The following is an 18,543-nucleotide window of genomic DNA, read 5'->3' as shown; positions in this document are numbered from 1 at the left end:
GCGGACATATCAAAAACCGGACAAGGACTCTCACGGCCTTGACATAGTCCGCGAGGAGCGCGGAGCCGAAGGGAGGATAACACTAATCCACACCAGGGTATCCTGAAGCATTACTCCGCTTAATTTGCTCTGGAACAAGCTTTATTCTCTGACCATCCAGTTATTTCCGGCCTTTGCTACCCCGGACTCCAACCAGTCAAGTTGCGGGGGGAAATCTGGAGAAGACAGGTTCACCAGCGGAATCTAGAGTACATGGTGCGGATTAGTTGCGCTAAATTCTTGGCTTCTTGGCGCTCAATCTCATCACTACACTTTCCAATGAGAACGCATTTTTAAGGCCTTATTTTAGGGGAGCAGGACGAGGAACCGGGGTCTCTTCATCCGCTCTGCTCCAGGATTATCAGTTATAAATGCCCTTGACTCGCTGGTTGCATACTTTACATCTGCCTGTTCATTCCATACACCGGGCAGAGTATCGCCATTATATTCCTCTCGTGGAGCTACTTATCTCTCCCTTTGAATCGATTTTAGATCCGACAGAGACAACGTTTGAGACCATACCACTCTTTTCTGAGAAAATGAAGAAGGCTTCAGACCTTGCTACCAGAGAGAAAGAGTCGAACGACACCCACATTGAGGATGTCGGCCCGCTCAAGCTAGCCGATGAAAAGGGCCAGGGAGATTACTCCGGTGCTACAGCCAAGACTGATCCACTGGAGATCAAACTAGTTCGCAAGCTGGACATGAGATTCATGCCTATTATGTGGGCCATGTACTTCTTGAACTACGTGAGTAAAGCGTCCATGCCTTCAAAAATATTTCTGTCTAACGCAAGAACTCAAGATTGATCGCAATGCTATTGCCAATGCACGCCTGAATAACCTCGAGGAGGACCTCGGCTTAGTTGGAACGCAGTACAACACTTGCATCTCGATCCTGTTCGTTGGGTACGAATAAAGCCAACAACATTACCCAAAAATCTCCAAGCTAATCCGCCATTATTTACCAGCTACCTACTAATGCAAATTCCATCCAATATGCTCATGTCCTCAAAGAAAGTCCGACCATCCCTCTACATGAGCATTTGCATGGCCAGCTGGGCCATAGTATCCGCCTGCACAGCTCTAACAAAGAACTACACCAGTCTCGTCCTCGTCCGATTTTTCCTCGGCGTAACCGAAGCTCCCTTTTACCCAGGCGCCCTATTCCTCCTGTCCCTCTTCTACACACGGAAAGAAATAGCCCTGCGCATCTCAATCCTTTACTCAGGAAATATAATCGCCACAGCCGTCGCCGGCCTGATCGCGGCCGCGACATTCGCAACCCTAGACAAGAACCTCGGGTTAAAGGGATGGCAATGGCTATTCATCATCGAGGGCGCAGTTACATTCGGGATCGCTGGTTTGGGCATCTTCATGCTCCCAGATCATCCATTGACAACCCGCTGGCTTACCCCAGAGGAACGCCAACTCGCCCACGACCGCATTCAAAAAGATACAGTCAACAGCGAAGAATCCAAGGGCGCACTAGCAGGCTTGAAACAGGCGATGTGTGACCCGCGCTTATTTCTCTTGGCCTTCATGCAGAATATGCATCTGAGCGCGTGCTCGTTCAACAATTTCTTCCCGACTGTTATTGGTAGTCTCGGGTTCAACAGTACTATCACTCTAGTCCTGACCTGTCCTCCATATATCGTGTCCGGTATCAGCTGTGTGATCATCGGTATTACATCTGGACGGTATAATGAGCGGACGTGGCATATCACCATCTCGATGGGTGTTGCTGTTGTGGGCTTCGTTATATCCTGTGTGACTTTGAATACGGGTGCTAGATACGTGTCTTGCTTTCTCTTTGCTAGCGGTGCGTATGCTGTTAACTCGGTGATTCTGGGTTGGGTTTCTGCGACGTTGGGTCAGACGCCTGAGAAGAAGGCTGCTTCGCTTGGGTTTATCAATGTTGTGGCTAATGCGTCTTATATTTATACCGCTTATCTCTATCCGAAGAGTGATGGCCCTCGTTACTTGACTGGCATGGCGTCCAATGCTGCTTTTGGGTTTGCCACTGTTGCGAGTGCTTGGGTGTTGAGGTGGTGGTTGAAGAGTACAAACCGAAAGATTAACCAAGGGGATCTTCCCGGTGCAGGCAGCGATGTTCTTTACGCATATTGAGTGTGTTTTGATGCCCCTCGAGAGGTCGATGGTGGTTAACTAGGCTACTACTGCTGGGCAGTCATTTGCAGCTATAAAGATATGAATAAGTTAATCGCCAAATCTCCCTACTTAGGAGCAGTCATTTCAGTTGTATTTACATTTCTATGCCTAAAATATTTGTTATTCGTCTTACGAGTGCATATGGTAAAGCTCAACATAGGATGCTGTTGCGAACTAAGAGGAACAAGGTATTGAATACATTTTCTGCGTGTCTTAGCTTCCTCGGTTATCGATTTATGACCATCGACTACTGGGCCCCAACACCATGGAGAGGTACTGCACATCGCCAGTGGGAAGCACAAAATATACCTCACGGGGCTCAGGGCAAGGATGGAGAACAGGAAGCCTGCTCCTAGTCTCCGAACGTGGGCGCGTATCTCCTTATTTATCCATTCCGACTACGGCACTCGACAAGTACCATTAACGCAACCCCAGCTTCGCGGGAATGCCATAGTATGGAAGCGCACTCAAGATGATGGTGTACTCTAAATCCATGAGGTAAATAAGATCACTTCCGGTGTCCTTTTCTCTTTGTATATACAATGTATTTGGTGGCTTTCACAGGTGGTCGGCCAACTACTAGATGGGTGGATCCCGAGACCGTTGAGATATCCATTGATTCAAACTCGGGGCATGTAAATCAAACGCGGTTCACGAAACCGGCCGTTTGACTGCCCTCATATCTAAATGTCTTCAATGATCTAAGATAACATGGTCAAATGGCTATCTCGAAGTCAATTTGCCATAGCAATTTTGGGTGTTTTGTTGAATTACCTCCTAATGGCGTATTATCCCGGTTCCCTTTGCAAACGTGAAGCAGCTCATTCGGTACGTGTATTACTTCGCCCTTTACTCAAGCTGGCCTATGAAACCAAAACAACGGTCCGTGGGAAATAAACTTTGCTGCCTATCCTCCCCAGTGGTCAACCGGGAAGACCGCGGCTAAAATAACTCTATCGGCTATACTTTTAGGGGGATCTCACAGAGCATGATCTGGACCACTCTTCTTTTGCCACACTACTACTCGTCCAGCGTTCGAGAGTTTAACAAAACCCGGTTATTCGGTCTGGAACGTGCTGAACGTTCAATCTCTACCAGATGCCTCGTGGTTACCGGCTCATTCCATGGTTAGAGCTAGCTAGATGACATCACCTACTAGGTTGATATATGAGGTATCGCTAATGGACTCCAACCTAACCGGCAGCGGTCAACTGACTTCCAGAGGACAGCCTTCAACTCTATCCACGAAAGCTAGACACCTTCTCCAGCCAGATGGTCCTCCCCGTCTTCGTTAGAAACTCTCGGGATAAGCGCTCCTGGCTTCATTGATTCTCACTGTTGACGGTCTCGATCAATTATTTACACCCATTCCTAATAATTTCACCTATATACCTATATCTGTTTCCGTTTATGGCATTTTTGGCACCATGCCTAGACGAGCAGACTCGAGCCTCCATTTCGAAGAAGCTGCTAGCCATCCTATCCTTGACGGCGATATTGAAAGCATTGGGAACGCCTTCAGAGAAGTACAGCATTTCCATCAAGGCCTTCACCAGCGCCATATCCAAATGATTGCATTAGCTGGAACAATTGGAACCGGTTTGTTTCTCAGCTCCGGCCAAGCAATTGCGACTTCAGGTCCTTTAGGTGCCTTCCTTGGGTATATGGTTACTGGCATCGCTGTTTCCAGTGTTGTCTTTGCTGTGGGAGAGATGGGTTCCCTAGTGCCCCTTAGTGGAGGTGTTGTTCGATATGCAGAATATTTTTTCGACCCTGCAATGTCCTTTGCTGATGGGTGGAACCAGACATACTCATATTTGGTATCCGTTCCTACAGAAATTGTTGCTGCTGCGGTGTTGGTTGAATTCTGGAGTACAATTAATAATGCAATATGGGTTACTACATTTGGACTGCTAATGCTTATTACTCCACTGGTGTTTATCAGAATCTATGGAGAGATCGAATATTTCTTCTCCATGCTGAAGATAGCACTAATTATTGGGCTAAATATCATGGCTCTTGTGGTTACCTGCGGTGGAGGACCGAATGGTGAATCCATTGGATTCAGATACTGGAGAAACCCAGGGCCATTTGTCCAACATTTAGGTATCCATGGTTCTTTGGGTCAATTTCTTGGTTGCTGGACATCTTTCTCCAACGCAGTCTATGCATACTCAGGGATTCAGAATGTCACAGCTGCTGCAGCTGAGACAAGGGCACCAAGACATTCAATTCCACGGGCTACAAAACGCATTTTTGTCAGAATCTTTGGTTTCTACGTCTTGTCAATTTTCATGGTTGGTTTGATCATCCCATCAAACGACCCAAATCTTCTTCAAGGGATTGCCACTCATCCCACAGCTTCTCAATCACCATTTGTTATTGCTGCCCAGCGTGCTGGGATCGCAGCTATACCGTCGATTATTAACGCTGTCATAATTACTTCGGCTTGGTCTGCAGGTAATTCGGAAATACTTTTTGGCTCCCGGATTCTCTTTGGCATGGCAGCTCATGGACATGCTCCCGCAGTCTTCAAACGGTTAAACCGCTTTGGTGTTCCTTATGTTTCCGTTATTCTTTTCGGAATTTTTATGATCTTGGGGTATATGTCGCTCGACGAGTCATCCAGTACAGTTTTTAGGTGGCTGCAAAATATTGTAGCTGTCTCTACCTTAGTGGATTGGGGTATCATCTGCATTGTATACCTCCGATTTTACTATGGGTGCAAGAAACAAGGGATCAACCGATATAAGGATCTTCCTTGGGCGGCCCCTTTTCAGCCCTACTCCACCTGGGCATCGCTTACGTTGTTCGTCCTTTTACTATTTACTGGTGGGTACAGTACATTTGTACACGGCCACTGGAGCACTGAGACTTTCATGTCGTCCTACATCAATATTCCGATAATTCTGGTGCTATACTTTGGCTACAAATTCTGGAAGAAGACTAGTATCCGTCCTTTGGAGACTATTCCGATTTCTGGTTTTGTTCAGTTTTATCTCTGCCAGGAACACCCCGAGCCCGAGCCCGAGCCTACAAAGGGTCTCAAAAAGTTCAACGTTTTGTGGTCATAGGGTCAGTTGAGAGAGCATAATCGGTAGGTAGCTTATAGCATGGGTATATTTTAGATTAAGCTGATATTTGACAGTCCATGGGTGGGATCCCTTCAATGAGTGGGCGTAGACCTGGCTGTGACCCGCGACCTACCCGTAGAGGTTTAGGGTCTAACCTCAGCGACTCTCACCCGGACCGCGGGTCGTGCGAGTCGCTTAAGGTGACCTTAGAGCAGATATATCCAGAGGCAGGTATAAAGCTGGTATTTGCCTCCATACTCGCCAGACTTGAATCCCATTGAGGAATTCTTTTGCTAAGCAGAAAGCCTTCATTCGACGGCATTGGGAGTTGTACAAAGATAATCCTAGCCAAGGGTTCGATAGCTTCCTTGAATAGTGCGTCGATATAGTTAGAGCAAGGGAAGAAAGCGCAAAGTGACACTTCCGGCACGCGAGATTGACTGTCAAGGAAATACAGTAAAGCGCAGCTGCCTATAGTCACAGCAGAGTTCAAAACCACGTTCTTTGCTACAGAGTAAATGACCTATCAACTTTCTTCATTCAGGTTTTAGGTGGGGTTTTCTGAATCAAAAGCAAGCCACGGGTCCGACTACAATGAGGTCGAGCATCAACTTTGTCGACGTATTGACACTCAGTCGACAAACAGATCAAGTTGAAGCTCCAGATCACCATTAACTTGTGCTTTCTTGAAATATCTTTCGCAGTGGTAGCTTTCTAAAGTTAGTACTGGATTCGCAAGCCTCCGAATCAATAAGGAAGCAGGGGGCTGCATAAGCCCTAGTAGGAGTAGATTAACTTACGCCCAATACACCGTACCAACAACAACATCCTTACAACCCTCAACATACTTCAGTATATCTGCGTCGAGTTTAGCATCTCCAGAGGGAATTGGCAGGCTGGCTTCGGCTGCTGTGCAAAGTGCAAAGCGCTCTTGGATAGTTTCGAAAACTTTCCTAATGGCGCTTTCAATGTTAAGATCATAGTGATACGCAAACAACAGCACAATATTTTCGACTTGTTCGTCACACTGCGTATATGTCAGCTTGATAATGTGTCTCTCGTAGAAGGGGAGTTATGCACAAATTCCTTCTGTAACGACAGGATGTCATTCACCCTATATCCGATTAGACGACTTTTCAAGCTGCAGGATCCTATGGTGGAAGGTACTTACAAGCCACCTAAATTTGCACACTCCTGGGAGATGACCTTAATTGCATCGTGCTCGTGAACCCACCGTGGCAGTTCGTAACCAAGGGCATATCTGAAGTTCACAGTTAGCATGTCACATTGTTGTCTCATCTAGACTTTGGGCTGTACGACGGGCATACTCTTGCAAGACAGCGGTTGGAATAATTCCAACATTGACAGTCCGGAGCCGGAAATAATCCCACGGATCTAGAATTTTGCCAATTTGACACGACTGTTTTTCTACAACAGAGTCAATCCAATCATGGAAGGCTCGGCGGAAATTATCCGCCGATACTAAATAACCAGAGTTAGAACCCCCTAGAAGGAGGGATCACCAAAGGCTCACCTAGTCCCATATGTTCACGGAACTCGGCCAGAATAGGGTAAAGCATCTTCACAGATTTGCGTATGTCTGGGGGTGGGCTGAAGTTCGGGCTTGAGCTCATGCAGTCTTCGATACATTTACCAAGTTGCCGACAGGAGTCTAGAGCGCCTGCTCTGTCCTCGGCAAGCTGGCCGCCAGGATCGACTTCTGATAAATATATTAGGAAAGAGTTCGAACGAAAGGGACTCGCATGATACCATCGTCCCAGATACCCCACTAGGATCTACTCGTTAACAAAAGTCTCACAAGCAGAAGTCTCAATATAGCTTACCCAGCAGACAAACTTTGCCAAGACCAGTAATTTTTCTTGCGAGGTCTCAGGATAGAAAACTCCTTCCAAAAAGATGTAATTCCCCTTTGTGAGGGCAATTTTGCTCTTCTCTGTCAGTTCGAGACTAGTGAGAAATTAGCCAAGGTGATTTTTATATTTGAAATAGCGAAGAACATGCTTATTCAGCCAAGCACGGTAGTCCTTTTCCGTGGCATGGACGTGGGGGTTGACTTCACAGCGCCAGCCAGGGAGAAGCGAAAGTATGTTTGGTACGACAATTTTCTGGTTTTTGTGTTTCTCTATCAGAGTCTTTCGTTCTGTAATTGACTCTGGTGAGATAGTAACCATAATGCCGCGTGAGTGGAATGCGAAAAATGGAAAGGAGCCGATCAGGCAGGTCGTGTGGAAGCCAAATCGACGTACAGGAGATATTGGTGAGAGTCGAGAAGGTGGAGCTCTGGTTAGCGACAGCTAGTGTGATACTCGATCCTTGCCAAGCGCAAACCCCCCAACAAAAGAAAAAAGGAGCTACTCCATACAGTAATGAGACACGAGGTACATGTATCACTTGGCGTAAAGTACCGTATATGTAATGTAGCAGGAATATTGATACTCCAGGTTTTTTCCAAATACGGGATAGTAGAGTTGGCATTAGGGTTGGGGAAACAATCGAAGAGTGTAGGTGGTGACACCAGTTTCGGGAAGTACTGTACAGGGATCTCGCTCTATAGTGTACCATGACCATGAAACGGAGTCTCTCTTGCCCACTTCTCCTTTGGCCACATAGATGCTCTAAACCCCTACTAGAACGGAACATACTTCAACTATGTTAGGGCCTTGCGAGGTCCTAGGGTAGCGATATGAGTTCGGGAGATAGAGGCTATCGACAAATGTATGTGCAGATGTATTAAGAGACTAATTGCTAGTCCTCCATGCGAGGACCAGCGAGCACAATAAATACATGGTGCGCTTAGCTAATATACTTAGCGACATGCACGGCCGTCGTGGTCCATGTGTGCGATCAGCTACCCTCGCATTGCGAGGGCAAGGCTCGCTGTATACCTTCAGGCATCCATCAGGCACCTCGCAGGTTGGGGTCCTGACAAACTACTCCCTCTTTCTAGATCTGGTCTATGCCAGATAACATTATGCCGTCCAATACAACTTGCCAGGCTATTATTCATATTCGAGACCTTATCGACTATGTTAAACCGGATCCTATACGCCCCGGTAAAGGTCTTTCAATGCAGCTCCGTACTTCACTCCACATACCGTGCGTAGACATTCAATTAGACGATATTAAATAGAATGAAATTTCCACCTTAGTTAGATTTTTTAACAAGAGCAATTAGTCTAACCTTTATAAGCTAAACACTTTTTGTCTATGGTTCTTTCCTAACTACCTCGTCCGACGACGAGAAATTTCATATTGTCCTCTACGCCTATAAATTAGACCGGTTAGTTTGTCCTATCTACTATAGAACAAAGCTTACAGAATCTAGTCATCCGGGTAATAAAGAAGATACCGAATCGTATTTTATACACTATCCCGAGGCTGCCTAGCTAATAGTGACGTTTCTCGGTATTGTTATTAAACGCGGTGGTTATCTAAACGATAGGCTAACTCTTCTTCACTACCGTCTCCAGACAACTATCTATAATACTTTAACCCGAACCTATTAGAGCTTTCATATCACTACGTACTTTAAAAACGGTTAGCGTTAGGCGAACTTTCTACCACTAAGCATAAACATTCATATTGTAACGGAATCCTCAGAAGCCATGCACAGATCTCTCGCACACACGAAGGATCGACACTATATAAGTGTCGACACGTCAGCGTTCGCTCACCGTACCGCTGATCCCCTATGTTAAATAGCTTGCTCTGGAGAACCCAGCGGTTCTCCAAGAATCAGTCTCTGTTTTCCTCCAATATATTGTTCGCTTCCAGGCATCTTCGTCTTACCTAGTTGATAGGCTCTATCCTACAAACACTAGAACCCTCTTCTTCACACATATTTTCCTGATAGGTCGTATTTTCGGCCTCACAAAAGAACATCGCTTGTTAGCTATTATTACTAATAATATACATTTTCTCCTAACACTAACTCACTATTTGCCACCTACTCCTTCCTCGACTAGTAAACAGAAGCGTATAAACCGTGGGTCTTAGAGAGCCGGCCTATAGACCCTAACCAAATCAGCTATAAGATCACAGACTAAATCAATTCCTATCACACACTAGTTCTAGGAATCCCCTAAAATAATTGCACCTAATGATCAGGATAAGGAGGCCACGCAAATTACGTGGCTAGATACTGCCGACGAAGCCAAAATCTTGCCACATGTAACGGAATCCTCAGAAGCCATGCACAGATCTTTCGCACACACGAAGGATCGACACTTATATAGTGTCGACACGTCAGCGTTCACTCACCGTACCGCTGATTTCCCATGTTAAATAGTCTGCTCTAGGAGAACCCAGCGGTTCTCCAAGAATCAGTCTCTGTATTCCTCCAATATACTTACACTGTCAGAATACGATAGCTAACTAACATTACTGGTTTTCCTATTTTTCAAGATGATGTGACTATTAGTCAGATGCTTTCTACCTCCTCATTGGTCAACGTTCACTTGCCTTCCAAGTCCCAAGTACCAGTCAAGCAAACCAATAATATTGCTTTGACTTCTTGTACCTGCCTTTCCTTTTTGATCGTTTCAGGGCATTAGCGTGCGAAGCGCGCGTCACCAGTTCCCTTGCTCTCATTGGTCTTGTACTTGTCCCCTCAAGTGTTATCGCTTCAATTTCTTTTCTGTTCCGCTCTCACTATCTCATTCTTATTACTCATTGCCACCTCCCTGTTTCATTGCTCTTAGTCTGCTCTTGCGATTCGCCTGTGTGTTCCTTTAATTGCGTTTCAGCCCCTTGCACTTACGAAATCCCCTCCTAAAGGTATCTCTGGCAGACCACACACTGCGATCCATGTCACTCTAGCCACCTCGAAACCCCCTGGTAGTTATTGTATTTTCTTTCACTGCGTCTGTAAAGCAATACTGCGGGGCCTGCTTGCCACTGGGACTTGTTAACTCGGAGCTTACAGCAGCAGGCGGGCATGGACCAGCACACTTTGGGGAAAGCATTACCCCCACCTGAGCTAAACGGTGGCTCCGAGAGGGCTGAAATGGGAGATAAGGGGGGTGTGCAATCTGAATTTCAGGGGTCGTGAAGCTTTGAATGCTGAGTTCAAGCCTGGCACCACTTCCTCGGTCAGCATCACGAATTTGGGGCCATTCAAAAAGGAGTGCAAATGCAGTCAGGCCCTCCATAGGTCGGTTGCTCATCTTAGCAACGCGGTACTATATCGTTCGATCCGAGACCGCGAGTGCTGAGCTCCTGAGGCAAATGAGGGAAATTGGTGAGGTTGATCAGCGAAGACCGAGTCTGAGGAGAAGAGCAAGAAAAGAGGCGAGGGAAGGCTATTTTATATTATTCTTGCACGAGTAACATAGGTCTGCACTCTCCCTTCCTCGCTTCATCTTTGGTTCCTACAGCCTCCATCCTTCGACCTTGCCACCACCCAAAACGAGTTCTACCTACTCTGGCATAACAAATCAGAGGCCACAAATACGACTATTCTTTCATGCTTCCCGTTCCAGCACAATTCATCGAAGGATGCCAGGCACCAAGGTGCTGGTGTTGAAGACCGTTTTTGTCACAGTTGCCTGGGAGTTGCGGAACAAGAAGCGGCCGCGAGGAACCGCTCGGATAACTGATAACTCAACATGCGCCGAGCCTCGCTTTCCCAAACAGTTAGCTTCGACCTTCAGCTATAACTAAAACAAGTGCAAAGAAAGAGAAGAGCGAGAGTGTTTATTACCCATGGTACAATGGCTATCAGTGAAATAGCCGTTCACATAACAATCGCCCTCACCCCCGGGTTAATCTGATGGTCCCACGTACTGCGTCTTGATTAGGCTCTTGTTCTCAAGAATTTCTTTTACCTTGACAGTCAAAAAAAGATATGGGAAGATATCATACCAGTTATCTTTATAGCAGTCTCCCCGCTTGTAACACGCAAAGTACAAATTCTCACCCGGGCTTAAGGTGCGGACCACCCTGGAATCGAGGTGCGGCCCTGCCCGACAATTAACTTTCACGTCAGAATTAACTATTCGACACCACTGGGCAGAGCCTGCAAGGGCTCCAAGTGGCAGGCTTAAGAGAGTGGGAAAGATAAACTTCATATTGGCGAAAGCGACGTTGGAACCAACACAATATGCGAGGAGAGAAGAAGTCAAATGCGGCAGGAAGGGAGAAGGCCGTAGACCGTCAGGTTATCTTTTTAAAGCATTGCTGAACGTTTTTGACAAGAGCATTTCCCTTGAAGGGACTCACGCTAGGCCGAGGATGTTGAGGATGTTCGCGGTATGTTGCTGGATTGAGTGGCACCCTGCTGACCACCTCGTGTTCCCCAGCCTTAATAGGCCCTCGAGAGACATCGGACCTGTCCTCTTGTTTCCCCCTGTCAATTCCGAACCAACCTGCGCTAAGTCTTCCTGGACTTGGGTTCTTCCTGTCACGAAGCTTCAATTGGCTAGAGGAATAGCTAAATTCTCACCTTCCTTAGACGCGCCGTCCAAGCCCTTGGCTCTGCGACGGGTTTCGCGACCAATCTCCTTGCCCTGAAAACGAGCCACAGACCGAATTCGAGCAGGAAAACTTTTCGAACCCAAGGTAGAAATACTGGATAAATTTGATCAACTCGGTTGTTTTGTGAAGCAAAAATGCGGCAGGATACGAGTATTGCTTGCTCCTTGCGGCCCACTGATTGTGAAGTGGAAAGGTTTAATATATTAAACTTCAAAGCTCGTATGGTTCTCATTTTTATGTTTCTAAAATTACGACTCAATTTTGGTGCGATGCATCACCGACCCAAACATCGAAGCAGAATCCGTAATGGCTCTCCGTCTGGCCTTGATATCCAGTCAGGCCCTACTTCCCCTTTTTCGACTTCCTCGCTCACAATGTCCCGCTTACCAAGGATTTCGTCCGCTTTGGTCTTGGCACCTTTTTTCGGCCTACGGTTTCTTGGTCTCCTTTGTAATTTCTCGTGACTGAATGATAATATCCCCGTCCTTGAGAGAGAGAGGACCCATGCACGGAATACGAATCTGGGGCTTGGATTTTGGGGCTCTGGCATGCTCTCAATTTGCAATAATGCGAGCCATCAACGCTAGGCATGATTACGGGCTTTCTTTCTTTGTACTCCCTTTCTTTTCTCAAACTATGTTCATATTCAAATTGATTTGTAAAGGTTTTTATCTGTGTTCGATCCCCAACCATCCGCAGCGGGCTCCCCCCCCCCAAACCTGCGGGGAACCCCCTGGCCCAAAAGCGTTCACGTCTTTTTTCTTATTCTCTTAGTCAGACTCAGATCCTTCTGAATGAGACAAGGAAGTCTCGTGGAATTACACTTAGCCAACTTTTCAAATATGACGAATCGGCTTACTGATCTTCGGCTTTTCAAGTCCATCCTTGCCGGATTTTTAAGCTTTACTGTTGCCTTGCTCATCTTATTCAACGTCAACGCAATCTACTCACCCGGTGGATCTTATCCGATATCACTGAAACCAATACAATCAGTATCATCCACCATTTCTACGACCGTGGAATTGCCTTTATCCACCGATCGTTGCCGTCAACTCCTGGGAGCCGATGATGTCCTAGTGATTGTCAAGACAGGAGCAACTGCGTTGCGTGAGAGGTTGCCGGTACATTTTCAAACTACTCTGCAATGTATCCAACACTACGTGGTTTTCTCAGACATGGAGGAAGAATTCGAGGGCCATTACATTCATGATGTGCTGTCTGGAGTCAGTGCGGAGATGAAGAAATCCGCGCCTGAATTCAAGTTCTATCGCGATTTGCATGAGAATCGAGATCGAGTGACTGAATTCATGCGGGAGAATCCAGCTGTCCAAAGAAACGCATGGAATCTCGATAAATGGAAATTTCTCCCCGTTGTGGAAAGAGCTCTGCAGGCCAAACCGGACGCAAAGTGGTTTATGTTCATCGAGGCAGACACTTTTTTGGTTTGGTCTAACCTCCTCAAATGGCTGGAAAAGCTAGACTGGAGGGGACCTTACTTCTTAGGACTACCAGTGACCATGGCGGGCCAACTTTTTGCATACGGAGGGGCAGGATGGCTGCTGTCACGACCAGCTATACAGCGAATGACACATCACATGGCTTCCCAGAATCGTGATTATGAATATTTCATAAATAAAACCTCATTTGGGGACCTGATTCTTGGTTATGTACTAGAACAGGCCGGCCTTGGTCTCACTGGGGCGTGGCCTCTTATCCAACGAGAAACACCAAGCACGATGGAATACACCAAAGATATATGGTGTTATCCTGTTGTCACTTTCCACCACATCGATGCTCTTGAAATAAAATCAATCTGGGATCTCGAGCAGGAATGGATAAAAGATGTGCAAGCCCCTCTACTCCACTTTGACATCTTCAACCGCCTTATATACCCTCTCCTTGCTACAAAAATTGATGACTGGGATAACTTATCTGATGGCGAGGAGAAAGTTCTTACTCATAATGAAGGATTTGAGGATTGCAAGCTACACTGTGAGGAGGATGTGCAATGCATGCAGTTCCGCTTCACACCAAAGAAATGTACCATATCCCATTCAATTACCCTTGGATGGAAGACAGATCGCTCGATAAACAGCATCTCGGGCTGGATGATGGAAAGAATCACCCAGGTCAAAGCAAGCGTTCGATGTGAAGGGGAAAAGTGGATATAAATATGTAAAATTTCCAGTAATGCCATAGTCTTGGCAAGTCTCCGCTTTATGAAAGTTAAAAGTGCCTGATAGAAAGGGTCAGATATGCTAAATTTGTCTGCAACTGCCACATGGGCACACTTCACTAGGCTGCGGCAGTATCGAACATATCGTCGGATATCGGGTTATCGTATCCGCAACGATACGACGTAGATATTTAAATGCGAAAGTTGGATATCTGTTGATACTCTTACAGTAAGCTGATGTAGTATGACATTATATGCAAGAATGGGGCTAATCTATCAAGGGGAACCAATCCAAAAAGATGAGTTGAATTAAGTTCAAGAAAAGATGAAAAGAGCGGATGATGCTAGGACACGTTAGGTACAATAAGGCTAGCCAAAGTGAAGATGTCGACGAAAATATTGCAAATGAGGAGACATACCACGTAGAAGGCATATTAGCAGAAGCAGATAGGCCATCAACGCATGACCTAGTGTACGATATGGTGGGAGAGGAAGAGGGGGTGGAAGTGGAGGAAGATGATAAGGAACATTTGCTTCCATCTCTAATCATATAACTAGGTAATAGAAGTCGGAAGATTTCTTCTGGTAGGGCTATAGTGCCCTCGAGTCGACCTTAAGGCTACGGAGCTATACTAATCTTTATCGTAAGCCAATTTCACTTTCCTTTGTTGATAGTATTCGGCTATTCCAAAATTAGTTTGAAACTAGAAAGTGAACAAGGGCTTTACACTTATATAATCGAAAATTACCCCACGAATTTATAAAAAGCGAGAGGTCAACTGTTTTTGCTTTTGCGGGTTAAGTTACATGGGGTACCCATTTAGGTCTTGGGTTAACCTTACCTCAGTTACCTCAGCCGCCCCCAAAAAGGCGGTGAATTTGGCCATCCACCGCCTGCTGTTTCCAGCGATGCTGACACACCTTTTTTGGGGAACGTCTGAGCTGGGAATTTGGTGGTACCATACAAGTTTCCGGGGTTTTTGCCCGTGTTTATATGGCGAAGTTTCCAGGCGCGTCTTTCAATATTTCCAAGTTTCTCGCGCACCCACGCGAATATTAAGAATCGGGCGACGATGTCTTCTGCATCTTTCTGAGCTGAACCCATTGACACCAAAATTGTATGTATAACTGGAAAGGTGGGTGAGAAATATGTCCTTAAAATACCCGAAGGAACCCTTTCTTAAGCTGTCAAAGCCATTATATGCCCCAAGTATTCCGCCAAAACCTCCATGAAGCATATATTGACATATTTTAATGTATAGTGGCTACATCTGATCCACAATATTAACTCTATCGCGTGAGAATTGACTCCAAACCCGCCTCACGATGCCAGATCGACGCCCATCACGACGGAAGCCTCCTCGGAAATATAACGCGAAACTGAACGACCCCGGAAATGGACAGACACAGTTGGATAACTGGTTGGCCTCTGAGAATAATCGACCTTCTTCAAAGGCTGGAGAGCCTATTGAATTGGGAGTGGAGTACGAGAATGAGGGCGCAACTGTCTTGCTGGAGAAACAACAAGTTGAGAAGAATTCAGTTCTTCAAGCGCAGAAACTGATTCGCGATGCGTCTGAGAAGCGTAAGGATGAACAGGACCAAGCCATCAGACAAGCAATTCGAGAGCTGTATCCCTATTATCCACGTGCGGGTCAGTTGCAAGCATTGAGACAATTGATCTACCTGAGAAAGGACCTTATCCTGATTGCGAAGACGTCATTTGGGAAGAGTATGATATTGCAAGCAGTGTCACTCTTGCTTGATAAGTCTATCACCCTTGTTGTGCTTCCATTGAATCAAATTGGCGTTGAGCAGACCAATTACATCGAGAACATTGGAGGGCGACCTTGTTTCCTAAACAGGGAAACATTCTCATCCGAACTTCTTGACAGGGTACAAGCGGGCAAGTTCACACATGTCCTCGTGAGTCCAGAGCTTGCAATCAGTGACAAGTTCCGTTCAACTGCTATGCATCCAGGTTTCCGAGACCGGCTGGCTCTGGTTGTTGTAGACGAAGCTCATCTTGTGGCTCAATGGGGCAAAGATTTTCGAACGGACTATGCGCGATTGCATCAATTGCGAAGTCTATTCGGCAGTGGCGTCCCCTGGTTTGCATGCTCTGCTACGCTTGATATGAATACATTGCGCGTTGTTATTGAGGGACTTGGGTTTCCAAAGGATGTTGAAATCTTGCGGACATCCGTCAATCGTCCAGAGTTGCTCATTCAAACAGCTTGGATCCCACAAGGCGCGCATAAGAAGGCAACGGCCTTGCGTTTCCTGTTTGACAATGGTCCTTGTCAGCCCATTTTACGACCGTCACGAATCCCAAAGACATTGGTATTCTTTGACTCGAAGAATGATGCATATACTGCCATGGAAAATTGTCGGTATTGGCTGCAGCATAACAAGCAACCAGATGGGGCAAGTGTTCAACATTGCAACTATACCCTCAAAGAGGCAATGGATACGGTGAAGGTCTACCATAGCGACACCGCAAAGGGAGACAAGGAAGCAATGATCAAAGAGCTTCAGAAACCCGGACCGCAATCCAAGCTTCGTGTCCTCATGACCACCGAGGCACTAGCGCTCGGAGTGGACCTCCAGGATATTGATCAAGTTGTCATGTATCGGTTCCCCAAAAACCTACAACCAGCAACGCTCTGGCAACGCGGTGGTCGGGCATCTCGCCTTGGACAGGATGGAAAGATCGTTATTCTCGTTGATCAGTGGATACAGGGGCGTATCAAGAAACGTGCCGTGAAACGCAAGATTCATACAGAAAATGATGATCTAGCGGAAGACAACCCACTGGCCGATTCAGATGATGAAGTCAAAGAAGCAAACCCTGAGAGACCACAGAAAGGTGGACGCTTAAGTCATGAAGAGCGACGTGCTGTGTTGCCTGAATTTTGGTATCTCCTTGCCAATGAGCCTACAGAATGCCTCCGGAAACGGTTCCTGGACTACTTCAATGAACCTGAAGAGTTCAGATGTAATCCTCGGCGTGACCGGTGCTGCAGCAACTGCAATCCTGAGTATCAGCTCAATGATCCAACTCGTTATCTGTATACTGAGCACGGTCCGAGGTCAGGACAGATGGACGAGATAATCATCAACCAGTTAAAATATTGGTCCAAGGAGGTCCTTTCAAGCGCTTTGAACGGAGTGAAGTTCATACCTGATTGCTCAAGCATACTGGCAGAAGAACAATATGTCCATCTTGCGATATATATTGAAAATGCCACCTATTCGGAGCGGGAATATTTCCAGGCAAAGGATCTTCAGACAATATTGGGAATATGGGCTTTGTCGAATCAGCTTGCTGAGGGTCTTGTGGATGTCTTGAAGAATGCATATCAAGCAGCCTTTATGGCCACTATTCAAACCCCTGCAAAGAGGAAGCGTGTGTCGAATGACTCTAGTCAAATGAGTGAATGCAGCAACCTCACATGGTCTTCTGCAGTCACGCCAGAAAGCACCAGTCAACCAACTCCATCTCGGAATATCTCTCCGTGGGTTGATATTAACACGCCATCCCAAGCTTTTATGGACATGCCTCCTCCTTCGGCAACTCCAGTTCCCAAACGCAAGGCCCTCGGTGTGGTATCAGGAAATGGGCGTCGCGTGATGAAGGGTGGAGAAGACCTAGGTTCTAAGGTCTGGTAGAGAATGATGAACAATCCATCTGATGCATTCCATCAATGTGTGTCAGTCACCTTATAATATAGCGTGGGAGTATTATCAATGGAATGAAGAGAAGTATAGCTAAAGCTGTCCCGGCAGCAACCTGCTATTCAGTGTCATGTGTCATTCTCTTCAATCTCATCTAGAACAGCAATAGGAGTCGATGTCATCTTGCTAAAATCAACTTCTTGTGCCCACTGTCCGTTGACGACGAGGCTATTGAAGTTCTGTACGGCTTTGAAGAGCTTTTCGCCAATTGTTTCTGTGAGTATATCACATGGTTGAAAGCCTCTTGTCCGACCATTTGGTTGCTTTTGGATGCACTTCGAGATCTGATAAGCTAGATGACGAACATCCTGGCTAGCATCCTTATTTTGGTGTCGCCCATTGCTATATTCTCCAAAGGTAGCCTCCAGAAGCTCCTTTAGATCAGTACAGTAGCTGGCTGTGAGAGCAGTTCGACGGAACATGGTAGTGATGTCCAGATTTGAGGTCCGTCGAGTCGACATGAGTGTCTTCATATGAAGATTGAAGAACTCATTCAGTCGATCAATTTCGAACCAACCGTCCTCCGCACCCCGTAGATTCACAAGTCCGTTGGCAAGAATGGCAGTCTGCAGCTCGGGATCAGCTGCTTTGGTTTGAGTGAGCCATGTCATATACAAGGAGAGGAAAGAATATCGGGTTTTCTTTGTGCCAGGGAAGAGGAGACAACATTGTGCAAAGATCCGCTGGATAATTCCAATGTCACCAAGTTTGATGGCAAGCTTCAAGGACTTGTAAGTCTCCATCTGCTGAAGGAATTTCGCATGTGCTGAGAACTCATAGTCGACTGGTTCTCCTTCTCGTTCACGAACCTTAGACTGCTGCTCTTTAAAATGGAACAGAGACTGGCGTA

At 46.3% G+C, this 18,543-nt stretch overlaps 4 protein-coding genes across 4 annotated transcripts; 3 read left to right on the top strand and 1 right to left on the bottom strand.

Moving 5' to 3' along the window:
- Positions 1-578: 578 nt before the first annotated feature.
- On the top strand, positions 579-2,168 carry N7446_009733 (uncharacterized protein; the record flags this gene model as incomplete). Its single annotated transcript, XM_058518478.1, has 3 exons — positions 579-788; positions 844-947; positions 1,010-2,168. 3 exons carry the CDS (start codon positions 579-581, stop codon positions 2,166-2,168), a joined length of 1,473 nt encoding a protein of 490 aa, XP_058369266.1.
- Positions 2,169-3,637: 1,469 nt separating this feature from the next.
- N7446_009732 (uncharacterized protein) lies at positions 3,638-5,284 on the top strand (the record flags this gene model as incomplete). The annotated part of the gene is made up of 1 exon (XM_058518477.1): positions 3,638-5,284. The coding sequence occupies one exon, from the start codon at positions 3,638-3,640 to the stop codon at positions 5,282-5,284; it is 1,647 nt and encodes a 548-aa protein (XP_058369265.1).
- Positions 5,285-6,080: 796 nt separating this feature from the next.
- N7446_009731 (terpene synthase family protein) lies at positions 6,081-6,918 on the bottom strand (the record flags this gene model as incomplete). The annotated part of the gene is made up of 5 exons (XM_058518476.1): positions 6,081-6,311; positions 6,365-6,398; positions 6,456-6,545; positions 6,613-6,766; positions 6,819-6,918. 5 exons carry the CDS (start codon positions 6,916-6,918, stop codon positions 6,081-6,083), a joined length of 609 nt encoding a protein of 202 aa, XP_058369264.1.
- Positions 6,919-12,621: 5,703 nt separating this feature from the next.
- On the top strand, positions 12,622-13,950 carry N7446_009730 (glycosyltransferase family 31 protein; the record flags this gene model as incomplete). The annotated part of the gene is made up of 1 exon (XM_058518475.1): positions 12,622-13,950. One exon carries the CDS (start codon positions 12,622-12,624, stop codon positions 13,948-13,950), a length of 1,329 nt encoding a protein of 442 aa, XP_058369263.1.
- Between the last annotated feature and the right edge of the window lie 4,593 nt (positions 13,951-18,543).

The sequence above is a fragment of the Penicillium canescens genome (genome assembly GCF_028828765.1).
Source record: "Penicillium canescens strain IBT 15451 chromosome Unknown utg000006l_segment0_segment0, whole genome shotgun sequence".
NCBI lineage: Eukaryota > Fungi > Ascomycota > Eurotiomycetes > Eurotiales > Aspergillaceae > Penicillium > Penicillium canescens.
Note: the sequence above shows the minus strand (reverse complement) of the source record. Positions and strands in the feature narration are given on the sequence as shown.